General features: G+C 34.1%; 1 protein-coding gene across 1 annotated transcript; it reads right to left on the bottom strand.

Moving 5' to 3' along the window:
* Positions 1-3,732: 3,732 nt before the first annotated feature.
* LOC111374034 (auxin response factor 18-like) lies at positions 3,733-7,798 on the bottom strand. Its single transcript, XM_022996649.1, has 4 exons — positions 7,245-7,798; positions 5,911-7,125; positions 4,442-5,331; positions 3,733-4,354 (listed from the first exon to the last, which is right to left on the bottom strand). Exons 2-4 carry the CDS (start codon positions 7,024-7,026, stop codon positions 4,285-4,287), a joined length of 2,076 nt encoding a protein of 691 aa, XP_022852417.1. The 5' UTR covers positions 7,027-7,125; positions 7,245-7,798; the 3' UTR covers positions 3,733-4,284.
* Positions 7,799-17,000: the final 9,202 nt, after the last annotated feature.

The raw sequence follows: 17,000 nt of genomic DNA, 5'->3' as shown, positions 1-17,000 counted from the left end.
GAACCGAACCCGAACGGTTCCATAATTATATTTGGACCCGATGGTTTCATTTACTAGATACCCGAAAATTTTGTTTCGATTCGATTCTCTTTAGAATCGAACCGAAAGAGAACCGAATCGACCCGCGCCCACTTCTAACTCCCCGTAATTTCTTTTTTGGGCGAACCATGGGCCATTTGACATTTATTAGTGAGCCCATTTCTATAATATAAGTCGCAAGAAATGATTCCGTTTCTATAAATTAATTTTTTTTCCTCCAAATGCCTAATATTTGATTAAAAAACTTGAACTAATTTCATTTTTATTTTTATTTTTATACCATTCAACTATCCTTTATCAATATGGATCGAAGTATCCATTCGATTGAATATCCCAAGAACAGTTCAAAATCCGGTCCAATTATAAGGTAAAACTTGAATATTCAAAAACCGTAAGAATGAGCAACAAAGTAGACTTGAAACCTGAACCCCCCCCCCCCCTCTCAAGAACCTGTTTGATGGAATTTATTTGAAAATAATGAGTTATTGAATAGTATTTTTTGGAAAATGTGCGATTAAAAAGTGAGGAAACTTTATTAATTTGTATGTAGAATATTTTACTGTACGAATGTATGATGGAGAATTGCCACTGTAACAAAAATTTAAATTTTTAAAGGATGACAAATAAGGGATAAATCATGCTTTATTCATTTTATTATTAATTAAATCCTGGGCCGACCCTTAACCATTTTTTTTCCCTTTCTTTTACCAGTGGATTTTTAAAACATTTATTTCATATGAATTATGCAAAACATTGTTACAATAAACCTACCAGCTAGCAACGGTAGTGCAGATAGTGAGGACAAAGTAGCAATGGTGATTAATGTCGGTGGCGTACTCGTCACGAAAGTGAGAGTGCCTTCAAAATTCTATTCCTTACGCCACCACAAGAACTCTTGTCACTTTGTTTGCTGGCATAGGTTTCCTTTGATAAGATTTTTAAGAAGTTATAAATTATTTTTGAAATTAAAAAGTCGTTCTTGAATATGTTTGGATAATTTTATGAAAACATTTTGTCTTGTCGAACATATCTATAATTCCGAAGCCAGATTAATTCCAAGAAGATAACTCCTAATTCTTGTACGGGACATGTATTATTCTCTCAATCCCATAAAGATATATTTGATTTCATTTTTCTTCGTCCAAATTATTTCACTTTTTTTTTTATTGGGAGTATAATTGATTTTTTTAAGCTTTTTTAACATGTCCTTATTTAATGTCCGCTATTATCAACAAATGTGACTTATCTTATTTAGGCTATTATTTAAAAATAATGTTATTTGCAGTCGCTTACTGCGGTAGTCGCCCTACGTGGCATACATATGACATGTGGTTATTTGATGCATTAATGAATAAAAAAACTACCACATTAATGCATCAAATAATCACCTGCCATGTGTATACCACGTAAGGCGACTACTGCAGTGAGCGACTGCAAATAGCATTACTCATTATTTAATGTAGGAGTATATTAAAAAAATAGTATATATTTTCAATTATATTTCATTAATATATTGGTATGATATTGATGGAATTAATTAATTTTGTTGTTTTACATTATTATCACTTCGGTAGAAATCATGGCACAAAGCGTGGGATGTGTAGCGTCAAGTTGGTTGCTGAAATCAAAGAATTTGTTTGCTGGGAACAAAACAACATACTTTGGAAATGCTTCTCTCTTTATTTTTCCTTTTCCTATGTGCTACCTATTTACAACTTACCAATCAATTGTGATGCATGTACATAAGTTGAGATCTGCTATTTAAAATTGATCCTTCAATTTGTTGTTCACCAAATAATTCATTGAGACATTATTTAAATTAACATATCTAACTTTTCTCTCAGTGTCGCTTGTGTTTAAAAATGTGCAAAATAAAGTATCAATGAATCATTAGTAGATAACAAATTGGACAGTTAATTTTGGGCAGCCAGTCTCAACTCCAGGTACATAATTCCATCCATCTTTGTGTGTAAACCATTATGTGCATGAAACACAATTCATTTGTCAGTTAATAGTATTTTCTTCTTAAAATTAAGAGAAAATAAATGCTCTGGACTCTAGTACCACTAGAAGGAAAGGGCAGAAGCTCTGCATTTGTCACATGGTTTGTGCCTCTCTCGCAGATTAGTTCTCAATGATTGAAAAACGATATGAGCATATAGATTACTAAAATCGCGTAGTAATCTTTTTTTTTAGTATTCCTAAGAAATGCAATAATTCTTTCTTGAGTAAGAAAAAGGTGGACAAGACCCAGACGGGTAGTTAAAATCAAATTGTAGATAACATTGTTCTAAAATTAGTGTCTCACTAAGCTTCAATCAAATTAACAAACTTACTTTCAAGCATGTTTTTTCATTTTTCATTTTCCTTATTCTGATTGTCAAATTCACTCGAAAACAATATCGGATAAATCATAAATGGACCGCTTATTCGGCAAAGAACTGGTGAAGGTTCACTATTTACTAATCCCAAGTCTTGTGATATCAACACAAAGTAAAGTGAAAAAGTAGAGTAAATTAAAATTAAAACAAGTAAAAAGGAAAAGAAGGCGTTGATCCAACGTTGTTGGTCGTTTCACGTGATCCAACTCACAATCTGGTCTTGTCACCAAACGGAACTAATCTTTAACCTTAGTTGCTGCATACTGTATATTTATTTAGTACCAATAGTGACAAAATTCATCACTAAAATATTTTTTTTGTCTGAAACAAACTAATGAAGGCTTTACACACATATATGTATTACATATTTGAAAAATCATCATAAGATCCAAGAAAGTTCCATATTTGCTTAAGAATCGAGTCATTGAAATTGGATCAGGACAAGGACCTCAATTAAAATAATTTTTGAAAAGTCAAAAGTAATTTCTGAAATTAATTAAGAAGTTGTTTTTGAACATGATTAACCGATTTCTGAAAACACTTTGTTTGACTAAAAGAGTTTCATAGAAACTGTTCTAAAGTAACTTCTTTTTTATAAAAAAAATAGAAGCAGAAATTCTGCCAAGCAGACCCTAAGAAACTGATTACCAGATATAGCTCGCTCTCAATGATGCCAAAATGCATGCAAAATATATTGCTTGTATTTGCAGTGGGCCCATTCTTTCTCACATGAGTGGCACGTGATATATAATTTATAGGGCAAGAAAAAAAATTTAAAAAAAAAAAAAAAAAAAAAAAAAGGTTGAACCCCAATCTTGAGGGCCCCACCGCCCCCGCCCCTAGAGTTTTGTGAGGGAGGTAAATCGCGCGATGTGCTCCATCAAGTCAAGGAACAAGAATTGTCTGTACACTGCGCTTATAAGAAGTCCAATTCCATATCAATATATAATTTATACATACATACATGTAGCGAGAGAGAAAGGGACATTTATATTTTCTGATGACATTGTGTTTGGTGCTGATCTCTTTATGTGGGAGCATTAATGGGTATTTACTTGAAACAATTTTCTCTCGCGCACACAATTGAATCCGAATTTCACTTTCAATATTTCAAGTCAAAAGATTTAGTGTAGCATGTGACTACTGTTCCTTTACATAACTCTTCAGGCACTTTAATACTTCATTATTTGGCAATGTCCTCGTAGTAGAGTAGAGTAGAGTAGAGTAGAGTAGAGTAGGTGAATGAATGAATGAATGAATATAGTCAACTTTGCCAACATCCTAGACATTTTTTTTCTATTCCCCCAACATCTACCAAATATACAGAGATTTTATTCGAGTAAGAAAGAAAAGTGTTGGCTGTACAGACGAAATTCATCTTAAGCTCACGGAATAAGATAAAACTTATCCTCTCAAAAACAAACATAACAGGAAATTGTCTTCTTAAAACTATGAAATCGACAAACAAAAGCCCACCTTGTAGTAATTTGTCTTGGAAGATATACCTGAAAATACCTCCCAAAAGGGACCCTGGAAACTTGAAGTCAAATGATGGAATCTCCAAGAGATACATAACATTTCGGGGAAAGATTTTCCAGTAAAATTACGGAAAAGCCCTGATATCGACAGTTGAAGGCTTGAGAATCAGCTGAGAAAAGAAAATGCCATGGGGATGGCATACTTGCTAGTCAGCCCCGGCAACGAGGTTACAATTCCTGTTTTCCTGTTTCAATTTTGAATTTTATAGGGTGAATCAGTTGCGAAAATTCAGTCAAATGCGTCGTCAAAAGGAAGTCAGGAACAAAGCTTTCAGTAGTTCAGCTGTACAATAAGCAACCGGAGCTTTCGCTGTTTGGTTATGGCTCTACATTACTACATTATTGGTGCTTGAATCAGATAGAATCTTCAACCTTCTTGCTGTTTTCATGAAGTCACTGCAACATCCACAAACGAAACAAATACGTGAAAACAAGTTCACTTGGGGAAATCGCATATAATATAGGCAAAGCACTAACTCTCACCTAAATGGTTTATCACCAAGTTTTCGCTCAGCACCTGTGACATCCCAGTACAAGATATGAGTTAGCATCTCCGATATATCAACACCAAACATATTTTCCAATTTTCCGTATAGTTCTTCATAAGAACTGAGCAAAGAAAGGTCCAACGTGCGACCTACGTCCTCTGACTCCATGAAAACCTTGCAGTGACCAGTCTCAGGGTTGAGTTCCAAATGAAAACCTTCACATGAGCGCTCTGGTGCACCATGTTGATTAAGGGCGGAACCAGATCCATCAGAAGTATTTCCTATCTTATCTGCATTTCCGTCTGAAGAACTATTGCCTGTGCCAATTGTTGAAACTGTATCGCCAGAGCAGCTCAAAGAAATCTGCTGCTCAGTAAGAATTGGGCAACCAAAAAGTAGGAATTGGCCAGCCTTGCGATTATCGGTTCTTTTTGAAACTTGGTTGGAACTTCCCATAGTTAGAAGACAAGAAACATTCTCGTTATTACCTAGCTTGGGTAAGATTAGATTGGAAGCTCCCATGTGTACAGAAGCTCGATCGAGCGGCATAAAATCAACTGGAAATAAACCCGACTGTAGTTTATTGAGGTGGAGATCTGGTAATGATAAACCATATTGAGCGTGCCTGGCTCCCTGCATGCCAGCAGGAGTATTGTCAGGAAGACAACCAAATGGGTTACTGGATCCAAGAACCTGGTTGCCCGAAAAAACTGACAATGGAAGTTGGCCATCGAGAAGGAAGTCGGGATGTTGTGGTAATCTCAATTTCTTCCGCGGTGACGAAAAAGGAGAGAGATGGATGGTGGGCATGTTTGACACTAATTCTACCAGCCATGGACTCACGCGTTTCACGTTTTGGAGTAGATCAGGCTCGTCCCAAATCACCTGCAATAGTTTATCTTCCGTTAAACAGGTACATGTGAAAGCAAGAAAAGACTGAGTACTATTGCAATTCATTCAGCTACGGAAAAGTTTTCATCAAATTTCAGAAAATATTACGCAACATGCAAAATTAAGCCTCAACAGTTTTCAGGAAGTAAAAGTTGAGATAGCATCAATAATCAGACCAACTCTACATAATCACAAATTTAAACCCAGGAAAAATCACATATTTATCTAATTATTTCTAAAATAAGTTGCATCAGTCAATGCTTGAAAAGATCTCGGGAAAATAGATAGGAAAACTGATCAGTACAATTGGTTCAAGAAACTGAGTAGATACGGAGAGAAGAAGATAAATCCTAATATATCTGGTAAACTTGTAGGAAATATCATGCAATTGTTATGATCAAGCTTGTAAGGGAATTGCACCCAAGATTGTTATAAAATTGGCCTAAGAACATCATTCTTTAGCAGAAACTAGAGCAGAAAGCATAAAACTGCCGGCATTATATCGTGCAAAAATTGCAAGCAGGAATAACTATAAACCAAGTAACAAGATGTATTTAACACTAACTGTACTACCTGGAGAAGTCTCCAAGGTGAATCTGGCCAGCGAATGGGATCAGCAACGTGAACTGACGATATGGTTCCCATGAACCAACTTATTCGTGAAGAATCCTCTGTTTCAAAGGCCATCTTGAACCTCATGCCAGAGAACCACTGAGTTTGCAATGCTGCCTTTACAAGAGATGCCTTCACAAAATACTCGGGTGTGCTAGCTCGAGGATAAAAAACCACCTCGAAAGGCTGTCCAGAGACAGCAAGAGTTGCAGCTTCAATAACTGATTCAGGCTTCACTCTTCCCCGGACAATCAAATTCCTGCCAGCATTTCCACTACCATTTCTGGTCAATCTATTGTCTTCTTCCCTCAGTAAGTCTGAAAATCCTCCGTAAGGCACAACACAACTGCCACCTGCCGGGTTCCACAGAGATGGCGTTTCCAGTCCCCCATCAATTCCTCTCTTTGCCCGCCTGATTCCAATGCAAAGATCCCCATTTTCTGCCCTCAAAAACACAATTGAATCTCCTGCCACAAGCTTCTTGTGGTTCACAAAAGTACTCCATCCTGTTGTCAAGAGATGGCGCCTTGGTGTCCCTCTGTAAATATGCCTAAATTTCCAAGTCTCCCCATGAACATCCTTTGCCAAAATGGTCTGAACAGGAGGGTCGGCAGAGTAGTCTAGTCGAGGAAAAATTGTCTCCGCACAATACCTCGGTACAGAAAAACCCCCGCCATTGTTTGCATCAGATTGTGTTAATGTCTTTGCAAATGAAGTGGGTTTATCAGGATTATCCGACACATTGATCCCACCAACTCCAACTCCACCTTCGTCAAAATCAGCCTCATTTCCATTAACAGGAATCAATCGGATTTTCGAAAAAACCTCATCAGTCTCGGGATCCGCCATGAATTTAATTGCAGAAACTGTACAAATTATATATGCCGGAACTCTAGGGCAGCTCCTAAAATCAACGTTTCCCGAGGCATGCTCTGCGTGCCCTTGAGGGAAGTAAAACACCTTTGAATTCACCGGCGGCATTTGGACCATACTACCGGCACAAGCATGCCATAATTGAGAGTCCAAGCATTTCTCATGTTCTTTCATTTTCTCTTTGGATTCTATAAATGTAATCATCTCAATCAACAATTCTATCGCCCAGTTATTAAACCCAAAACTCAATGCATAAAAGACCTTTCTTTAGAATCTCGTTTATCACACTTCAAACATCAATAGCTGCAAAATTAAAGGTAGATTTCTTATGCATAATAAAAAAAATCAATAGTTTCTACACAATCAAATAAAAGAAATCACTAACAATAATAAATTGAACCAAAAGAAATTCAATTTCTTACCTCTTCAATCTCCAGTTTCCAAACAAATCCATCTGCACAAACATCAAAAACTCCATAATAATTCAAAACTGTAAAACTCAATCTCCTCGTTTAATTCAGTAGAAAACACTTTAAAATCCAACGTTTTTACACAAAATTGATAACCCCTCGCTGTAAAATTATCCGCTCTCACTCCTTAGCAGAAACACCAAGTTTACAACATCCCCATCCATCTTCAACAACACAGCAATTTAAAAATATATATATAAAAAAATAAGCCAATAGTAAACAAGAAAACTAGATTTTTAAGCCCTAGCAAAACCAGGAAGAACCCGTTGATTTTCTTCAATACTTATTTAATCTCAACCCAATTCACACATATACACAATCTCTCTCTCTCTCTTCTCCCTCTACCCAACTCCCTATATATATGTCAAAATAGAAAAAGTATGCACTACATAGGTATGTAAAGTCCTCGCACGTACGCAGAGACTGAGACTCTTTTTATCTTTTCACCTGATGGGTTTTGAATTAATACTTTTTACCTTTATCTTCGGATCTGAAGAAACTTCTGATGTGCCTAGTACAAACTAAAAACAAAGATCTTAATGCAAGCTACCCATCTCCTACTTTCTCGATTTCTTTAGCAAATAAAATAATAAACAATTATTTGTTTATTCAGGTTCAGTGGATAAAATATGAATAAATTCATTCTCTTTCTTACTGGGTTGGATTTAATTGAATTTTCTTGATTACGGTAGTTCGAATAGATTAATTGAGATTTTGAAAACAACAATGTCTTGTAGTGAGTGCAATAGTCTAACTAGATTAGTTTAATATTTCCATTAATTGAAGGAAGTCAAGAGTTTGTTCTAAAAGCAATGCAGACTTTAGGTAGACAAAAAGGTGGTTTTTGACAAACTTTAACCATGGTTAACAATTGGGTTGGTAAGAGCGTTGTTTCTCGAGATTTGTTATTTTGATAATTTAAACCAATCCGTGCTGCCATTATTTACTCTTCATTTATCCAATACGATTTTTTATATATTTTGAATTTAGTTCCATTCGATGACGGTAATATGATATTATCTGTTATTTATATAGACAATATGTGTCACACATTGTCTATCGTATTTTTCTATAAACTCAATTTTTCTTTAGATAGTTCGTACAAATAGCCGTTGAATAGAAAAAGAAAATTGATTAGCTAGGTTAAGACTAAAGACTTTAAGAGAGTGTAACTTGATTTGTGTAAGCTAAATTACTTTGGTTAGGCCGCTAATTTGAATATTATTGTACGTCTAATTCTATAGGCTCAACTTTGGCACCATTTCTTTCAAACCTTCTTTCAATGTTTTTGAAAGGGAAGCAATGGAAAGGACAAAACTTTTTGAAGCTGATGCAACCCAAAAGGCGCTAAAGGACCGATGAGGACGATTTGTAGCACCAATTTAGATGATAGTCAGCCCACAATTTACAATTAATAACTCTTCATTGATCCTACATAACAATATTTTTCTTCTACACTTATTAATTGGTCGATGTGTCAAATATCCTCGATGAAATTAGGTGCAATCATGTATTACAATTAAATTCGAGTAAAACCCTAGACATCAGCTAACAGTAAATATACATGTAGAATGTGGTTAAATTGTGGGGCAAGGGCTCTAGTTATTTCAAGTTTTTATACGGACCATGCTTGTTGTACACCATGCTATACAACATGGTGTACAGCCTCCTAATCGATTTTTTATTAATGGTGAGCCCCCTTATGTGTGAGGGGGCTGTACAAGCATGGTGTACAATCACCTTAACCCTTTTTATAAATAAGTAGTTTGCAAGGACAAAATGTGTGTCCCATTACATATTGTTCAAATTACTACACAATCACTTACTACTAATTGTTGTCCCAATTAGATTTTACGAGATCTCACCATCCTTCTTCAACTTACTAACAATCCCTCTATGTCCAAGGCACATCTCTTCTTTCGTGATATTTTTGTTGTGTACAAGTTCTTCCATTTAGAGGTGTAAAATTAATTGGATGGACCCGAACCGCTCAAAGTTCCATTCTTCCAATTAGGGGCGGACTCACTAAGGGATGAGTGGGGTCGGCCACCCCCACTGTATTTTCAAAAACCTTCCATTCGACCTTGTTAAATTTAAATTTTCAGAATTTTTTTTTTCATAATTTATTTTAGCCAATTTTTTGTCTCGCCCCCACTGAAGAATAATTCTGAATCCGCCTCTGCTTCCAATCTTTATCGTTTTCTCTCCCACTCTAAGAAGACTTCTCCTCAATAGTTCGGATTCCCCGCCCCGCCCCGCCCCGCCCCACAAATGTGGCTCTTTTGGTGTCTAGGTTTGAGCTATACGTATATGTACATGTGTATGTATATGTCGGAGCATCCAAATAAAAAATCAGAGAAATATTCTGAGTGATGATTAGGAGGCGACCAAGGCCATTACCGGCGTCTTCACATTATTATTATGTCATATACTGTGGCCACTAACTGAGACTCAGTACTGTGTTGCACCCCACAAGGAAAGGGAAGAACCATGTCATTTGCTGCCAAGGGACCCTCCCCACATCAATGGATTTAAACGCGCAAGACAATGCGGCCTGATTTTGAATTGACAGTCTATGCTTGTTAGGGCATCTTTGTTCGGATGTGGTTTTAAGGGTTGTTTGACAAAGCTTTTATAGATTTTGATAAAAACTAATGTAACATGTAGTTAAAAAGTTTTGGATCCCATGAAATATGTGATTAAAATTGAAGTTTGACCAATTGAAAATTTGATAAATTTTCTTTATCAAATGAGCACTAAGTCTTGTCTAGCTGAGACGGGCCTCACATATTATTTGGGTAGGGAACTATGTCATTTCTATCATTTGCATTCACTTCTTTTTCTAAATATAGACTCATGTAGGGCATGGGAGCCTCCAATATTGTTCGACATGGCATCATCTTGGGGTGATTTATGCAGGGCTATCCATGACCCTATGAAACTCTTCTCTAGACGCACGAAGCTTAATATTATTTAGGTGAAGAACTTGTCGAGTTTCCATATTATTTAACTATTAGCTCACATAAGACACGTGTCTCCACACAGTTTGTCAGACCGCCTCGACTTTAATTTTTTTGAACATTTGTCCTAGCACGTTAGAAGAATTCTATGTATGTACACATATGGCCATGGGTGTGCATAATTATATAAAATAAATATGGAGGAGAGGTTGCAACGGTGATCCATTTAGGTACATAAGATTGAATGACTGAAACGTGAGATTGTGCCCACAATTCGGCCCTTTCTTCCCACAACGTCATTTGAACTTGTAAAAACATATACGTTAGTGAATTAATATAGAAATGGTCCATGTCAAATGTTGGTAGTTTTTGTCTCTCCCAACATATATTTGCAACTGGGACAGCTAAGTGCTAACTAACCCATGCAAGTTGTTGGTCTTGGTCCATACGTAATTAATTAACACATAGTACGGCCTTTCTTCTCATTAATTAAATTGAAAACAAGAATTTGATTGATGCCATACCATAATATTCAACTTGATTCCATTTTTCAACTAAAAAGTTATATCAAATAGATAAGAATTCAAATTTTTTCCTCTCGATATTTTACGCTTGCATTTTATTTTTCAACTAATCGCATTTCGATATTGATATGGATATTGATATTGATATATTTGCTTGTGATTATTCTAAACAAAAATAGTTTCCTCAATTTTATTTTTATTTTTAATTTTTTTTTTTTTTTGACATACTAACCATATATGCATGTGACTTTAGGACATAGTTATTGTACTATATTACCCAAGCTTAAAGACACCATTTTTAAGGAAAAATTAGTGGTGGACTCCTCTACCTTTCTGGTAGCTTTGAAATAGCTCCCAACTTTTAAAAGTGAATTTCTGACTTCTCAAGTTATGTAAATATGTAAGTTTGGGTCCTCAAATAACGTAAATCGTTAAATTCATTGTTAAAATGTCAAATTTTATATAAAAAGATTATTCTACCATTATGTTTAAGAAAAAAATAAAAAAGAAAAATAAGGAAAATGACAAAAATAAACAAAAGTCAACCCACCCCCAACTACTACCCTCAGGCAGCAGCCACCACCTGCCACACCGCCGTCAAGCCACCCACCCAGGCCAAAAACCACCTTCGCCAAAGAAACAAAATTGAAACCATACCACCAAACAAACCATCATCTCTAACCCAATGCCCCCATTAAACCACCACCTCTCATTTATTGCCGTCACACCCTTATGAACATTTCCAAGTAATATTCCACTGGAGTTATTCTGGTCGAGTTAATTTAATCAATAGTCACTAAATTTTATTATAGATTATTATTTCCTAATTGAAATTTAAAAAGTTACTCATTTCTCATCGAACTTTACTACATGTTACTATTTGCTATTCAAAATTAAAAAGTTACTCGTTGTTTACTCAAATTTGAATAAATTTACTCATTCATCACCCATATCATTTTCATCAGTTTACATGGCAAAAATCAATGTAATGGATGGAAAATCCTATGTGGCACTACAAAGTTAAAAAATAGGAAAAAAATCCACGTGGCGCATGATGAATATTGCCCATGTGATCGCATAGTGTTGTTCAGTATCTTGTTTCTGCTTCTAGAATTTACCCCCCTTTTTATTTTTATTTATTTATTTATTTATTTTTTAACAAGAAGAAGGGCAGAACAATGGTGAACTTCAGCAACAAAAATTGCCCACGCAATCGGAGAGGACAGAGCCATGTGATCACATAAGCAATTTTCATTGTGTGCAATGAAGATTTTTTTGCGCATGCAGTTATTTTTTAACTCCACCAATTCCACGTAGGATTTTTCATCCATCATGTTAATTTTTTTCCGCGTGAACCTATGAAAATGACATGGATGATAAATGAGTAACTTTGTTCAAATTTGAGTGAGTAATAGTAATTTTTTAAATTCCAGTGAGCAAATAGTAACTTATAACAAAGTTCCTCTAGTAAAGACCTTTTTTTTTTTTTTTTTTAATTTTGATGAGCAATTAGTACCATATATCAAAGTTTTGTGATCATCGATTAAATTAACCATATCCTAGTCTCCATCTAAATCGTAAACTCAGATCCATCAGAATCACAAAATCCAATATTTTTAAATAAAATCAATGTTAAATGCTAAGTTAACAATGTTTTGTCAATATCATAACTTAGCCCCGTTTGGTGAAAATTAAAACAAAACTTCTAGCATATTTTGATAAAAATTGATAAAATATATGGTTGAAAAGTTATGAATCCTGTAAAATATGTCGTTAAAATTAATTATTAACTTTAACTTTTATTATAAAAATTTAGATTTTAATTTCTATTGAATAAAGGCTTAGTAGTGTTGGGTAGTTTACATAGACAAAAAAGGCAGAGAATTTGAAGCACATTGATGAGAGTAATAATGTGGTCTCTAGTGGTGGGCTTCACAAAGAAGAAGATAATTATCCCTCAACCTCGGAGGATGGCAGTAATCTATAATATATTAAATATTATATAGAATCATTTTTTTCAATAACTCTATTTTTATTATAATTCAATTAGTTTACCGTATTTTTCATTTTTCGATATGTATTCAATTATTTAATAATATTCTACTTTTTATTTCTCAATATGTATTTAACTATTTCAGTAATATCCCACTTTTCGTTTTCCAATATGTATTTAATTTATTAATCAATTGAACCATTTAAACAATATTATCATTAATTATTTTTTCAACTATTTAGTTATGGTGAATATACATTTGAGACATTCATTACTTTACTTTTCGTTTTTCAATATGTATTTGATTTATTTAATTATTTGAACATTATTATCATGAATTATTTTGTCAATTATTTAGTTATGATCGATATACATGTGACAGATTCATTCCACTTGATTGAAAGGTAAATTAAATTCATTAATTTTTTATTTTATTTTTTTGGAACAAAAGATGAATATTTTTAGAATTTGCTTTCAATTGATTTATTCAATGAATTTTAAGATATAAAGAAAGAAAATGGAGGGGATTTCAATCGATAAATTCAATATACATATTAAGCGAATAAAAAGAAATGATGATACTCGTTGGATATTCAGTTCAGATCAAAAGGATAAATAAAGGGATTATTCTAATTGACTTCCTCGACAATTTATGTTATTTTCAAAATTTGATTTTTATTTCATTTGAATCAAAAGTTCATTATACATAGAGTTTGTATTAATTTTTATTTTTATTTTTTATATTCTCACATCTTACAATTTTTATAGCACCTATAAAATATTTCAAAATAACTTGCAACACGCGATCAACTATGACTAGTAAAGAGAAAATGTATGATAAGAATGAGAAGGCAGTAGTAGACAGTGATAGATGCAGACATTTGAAATTAGTGGGGTACAATATTACTGTTTCTTTTTCCGTTTGAGGTGGTTGAATCACTGTCAGAAGGAATCAAGTCAGGACCGGTTTGCCGGAATGGATCAAATTGTTGGGTTTTGCTTCAAAATTTGGAAGTAGGAGCCACCAAGCCAGGAGTTGGGATTGAATTGGGAGTGGATCGGTTTCTTGCATTGAATTTCAATTTGGATTAGGTTTCTTTGGATTGGAATTTGGTTTTGGAAGTTGGGACGGTTTGGAATTCTTTCAATTGGAAACTGAAAGTGTTTTTTCATTACTTCATTTTCAATTTTAAAAAAAAAAAATCACTTTTAATTGGTGAGTCACGTGACCTACCGGGACCAAATGTAGGTCCGCCAATGGTCGTAGAAATGGCGAGGTGACGCTATTACTATAGTTAATTTTGGTAGTTGGTGAGGCCTCCGCTATAGCCACTCCTGGATTTGGAGGGAATTTTTTATATATCTTTATTTGTTTCTTCTCAGTTCTTTAAAAGTTTTTGTTGGAAGGAAAGAATGTAGTTGGTGAGATGAGAAAAATAGGGTCGGCAAAGGTGGAGGAAATGAGGGTGCCAGTGGTAGTGGTGGTCATATTGAAGCTGGAGTGGCGTTGGAAAGAAGATGATTTTTATTTTTATATTTTTTTCTCTAATTTTGTAACTAATTCAAAATGAGGGTACAACGTATTTTTAAATAAAAATTGACTTTTGAAGAATAGTCAATCAATGGAATCCGTACGTGAGGATCCAACTTCAGATATTTCCATAGGTTGGGGAATGAGAACCTCATTTTTAAAAATGTGTGATCAATTTCCACACTACTTGAAAGGTAGAGGAGTTCAGACATTATTATTATTATTATTATTATTATTATTATTATTACTACTACTTTTAACCCAAATAGGCAAATAATATTATTTTGAACTTGTGCAATATCAACACTACTATTAGTTCTCCACTAATCCATGCAATCGTTTATATTTCATGCACTATATTTTTGGTAACCATAGCTTGTTGAAGATGACAATCACATTACAAACTATTTTGTTTTCTTCTAATGACATCTATCAGTTGGATCATCAATGACCACCTCAATGGAGATCATCGATGTTTTAATGGGTATATATGTCTATATTTCCATATAAGCATATGTTAGATATTTTTCATCATTTTGCATGTGTTTAATTTTTTGTTTTGCGAATAATTTGCCGCCCGAATTAGTGTTTGTCGCTGTGCAACGGGGTTCGACCTATTCAAAGAGAATTTTATTTTCAAAAATTTTTGAATAGGTGCATCTGTTCATTTTTAACAGTCACTTTCAAGGGATACACCTATTCAAACAGTTACCTCAGTGTCTATAAATTTTGGGCGAATTCTCATTTGCAAATATATAAAACAATTTATTTTTCCTTCTTTCTCTTGGCATCAATCAGTTATATTCGAGTGTTTTCTTGGTTTGATCAAATAGTCACAATTTGAATCAAACACCTCCATTGTATCCTGAGAGAGATTTTCTATTATACCTCGTTGTGACTTTGTTAAATAGGGGAGAAACATCTTTTAAAAGATAACGTTTCATTTCGTGCCTTGGAGTTCATTAACGTATTCAGATTTCCCTACATTATTATCAACAACATATATTTAAACTATGAAAATAATTTAGTTAATACAATAAAACTTTTATACAATGTCCTATGGTTAAACAAGCATACATTCTAAATTTCATACTCGTTTTTTACAAGAAAATGTATATTTGTCCAAAAAGGGAAAACATACATTTTTAGGATACTCAAATTAATGGAAAAATATCTATTGCTCAGTTTAAAACCGTCAGAATTTCATCTTTTGACAATAATAATGTTGTATAGCGAATTTATGTTTATATTTATTTTGTAGATAATGGAATAAATTGGGAATTAATTGACTCAGCTTCTGTTTGTCATTCATTTTCTCTCATTCTTTCCTATTTTTTTTTCATAGTATTTATTTTCAATCACACATTCTTCATTAAAATAATATTACACGTATATCGAAAAAATTTCCTTCTTTTATAATCACATATTTCAACATCAATTAATATTTCATAATACATTTTTCCCAAATATGGGTGGCAAACAAACTTGTGTGATTATCAATAGGCACACTCAGAAGTTGACAGCTACGAGACGACAAACGAGGCAGTCTGAAGGGTATTTTTGTAATTTTAACATTGAAAAATCATTAGACACGTGTTAGGTGATGCCGTGACATGACGTGACGTGACGTAATACTTCCTTGCCGAATCTCTGTTGTCTTTTGTTGCCTATGGATGGGAAAGGAAGTACGCAGCTTGATGATCATGAATTATTAGACAATGGAATGAATTTTTAATTTTTTAGAATTTAGGGTATTTTTGTTGGAACTTTTGTGCTGCGTTTTGATAGCAAATAAATTCTGTTTTATGATAATTAATCGTAAATAATAATTTATATGTTTCGTTAGAAGCTCGTTATTGAATACTTTTATAGTTGTTAATCCAAAAATGCAATTGGTAATCTAAGAATCAAAGATGAGCCAAGAAACTAACTAAGCCCCCGTTTGAATCACGTTATTGTAAAAATGAGAATGAAAAATATAGTCGTTATGGACCCCATACAAGAGATAAAAAGTCAAATAAAGTAACTTGATATGATGGATAACAGTCATATTTTTCATTTTAATGAGAAAATAATGGGGCTCAAACAGGGCCTAATGGACAATTAGATACATTATTGGGCTCAACCCATTTGTTATTGACCCCATTGTTTTGATCAATGGCGAAGCCAGCGTCCAGCGAGGTGGCACAGCCGTGCATGCCGACTTCGTCGAAATTTACAGGTTCAACAACGAGCGGCTGCACAATTGATCTGTTTGTTGGGTATAAGTCAGATGGGATTGGAGAAGATGAAGTCATTGGGCCTTTTTTTTGAATTCTAAATATGCCTTTTTTTAAAGAAAAATGGGGAAGAATGGGCCTTTTCCTTTTTTAAATTGTGGCCTAGCGAAGAAAGACAAAATGATAAATGATGATTGCCCAAAATAAATCACAACAATCCTTCCCAAGTCTGAAGTCAGTCCCGATAATTGCCCTATTCTTCTACCCCATACTTCTAGTCGACGATTCCAAATTCTAAGTGTTCTCCCACCTATCGCAGCCAGTTACGGACCACGTCGCCTAACTGCTGCCTCTTGCCTGCCGATAATTTTATTGAATTCATCTTCTTAATTCTTAAATGATAAAAAATTGATTTTTTTCATTTTAGGGTTCGTGAATCGTGAAAAGATTGGTTTTAGTTATAATTTGATTTATTTAACTA

Source organism: Olea europaea, unplaced genomic scaffold, assembly GCF_002742605.1.
Source record: "Olea europaea var. sylvestris unplaced genomic scaffold, O_europaea_v1 scaffold1197, whole genome shotgun sequence".
NCBI lineage: Eukaryota > Viridiplantae > Streptophyta > Magnoliopsida > Lamiales > Oleaceae > Olea > Olea europaea.
Note: the sequence above shows the minus strand (reverse complement) of the source record. Positions and strands in the feature narration are given on the sequence as shown.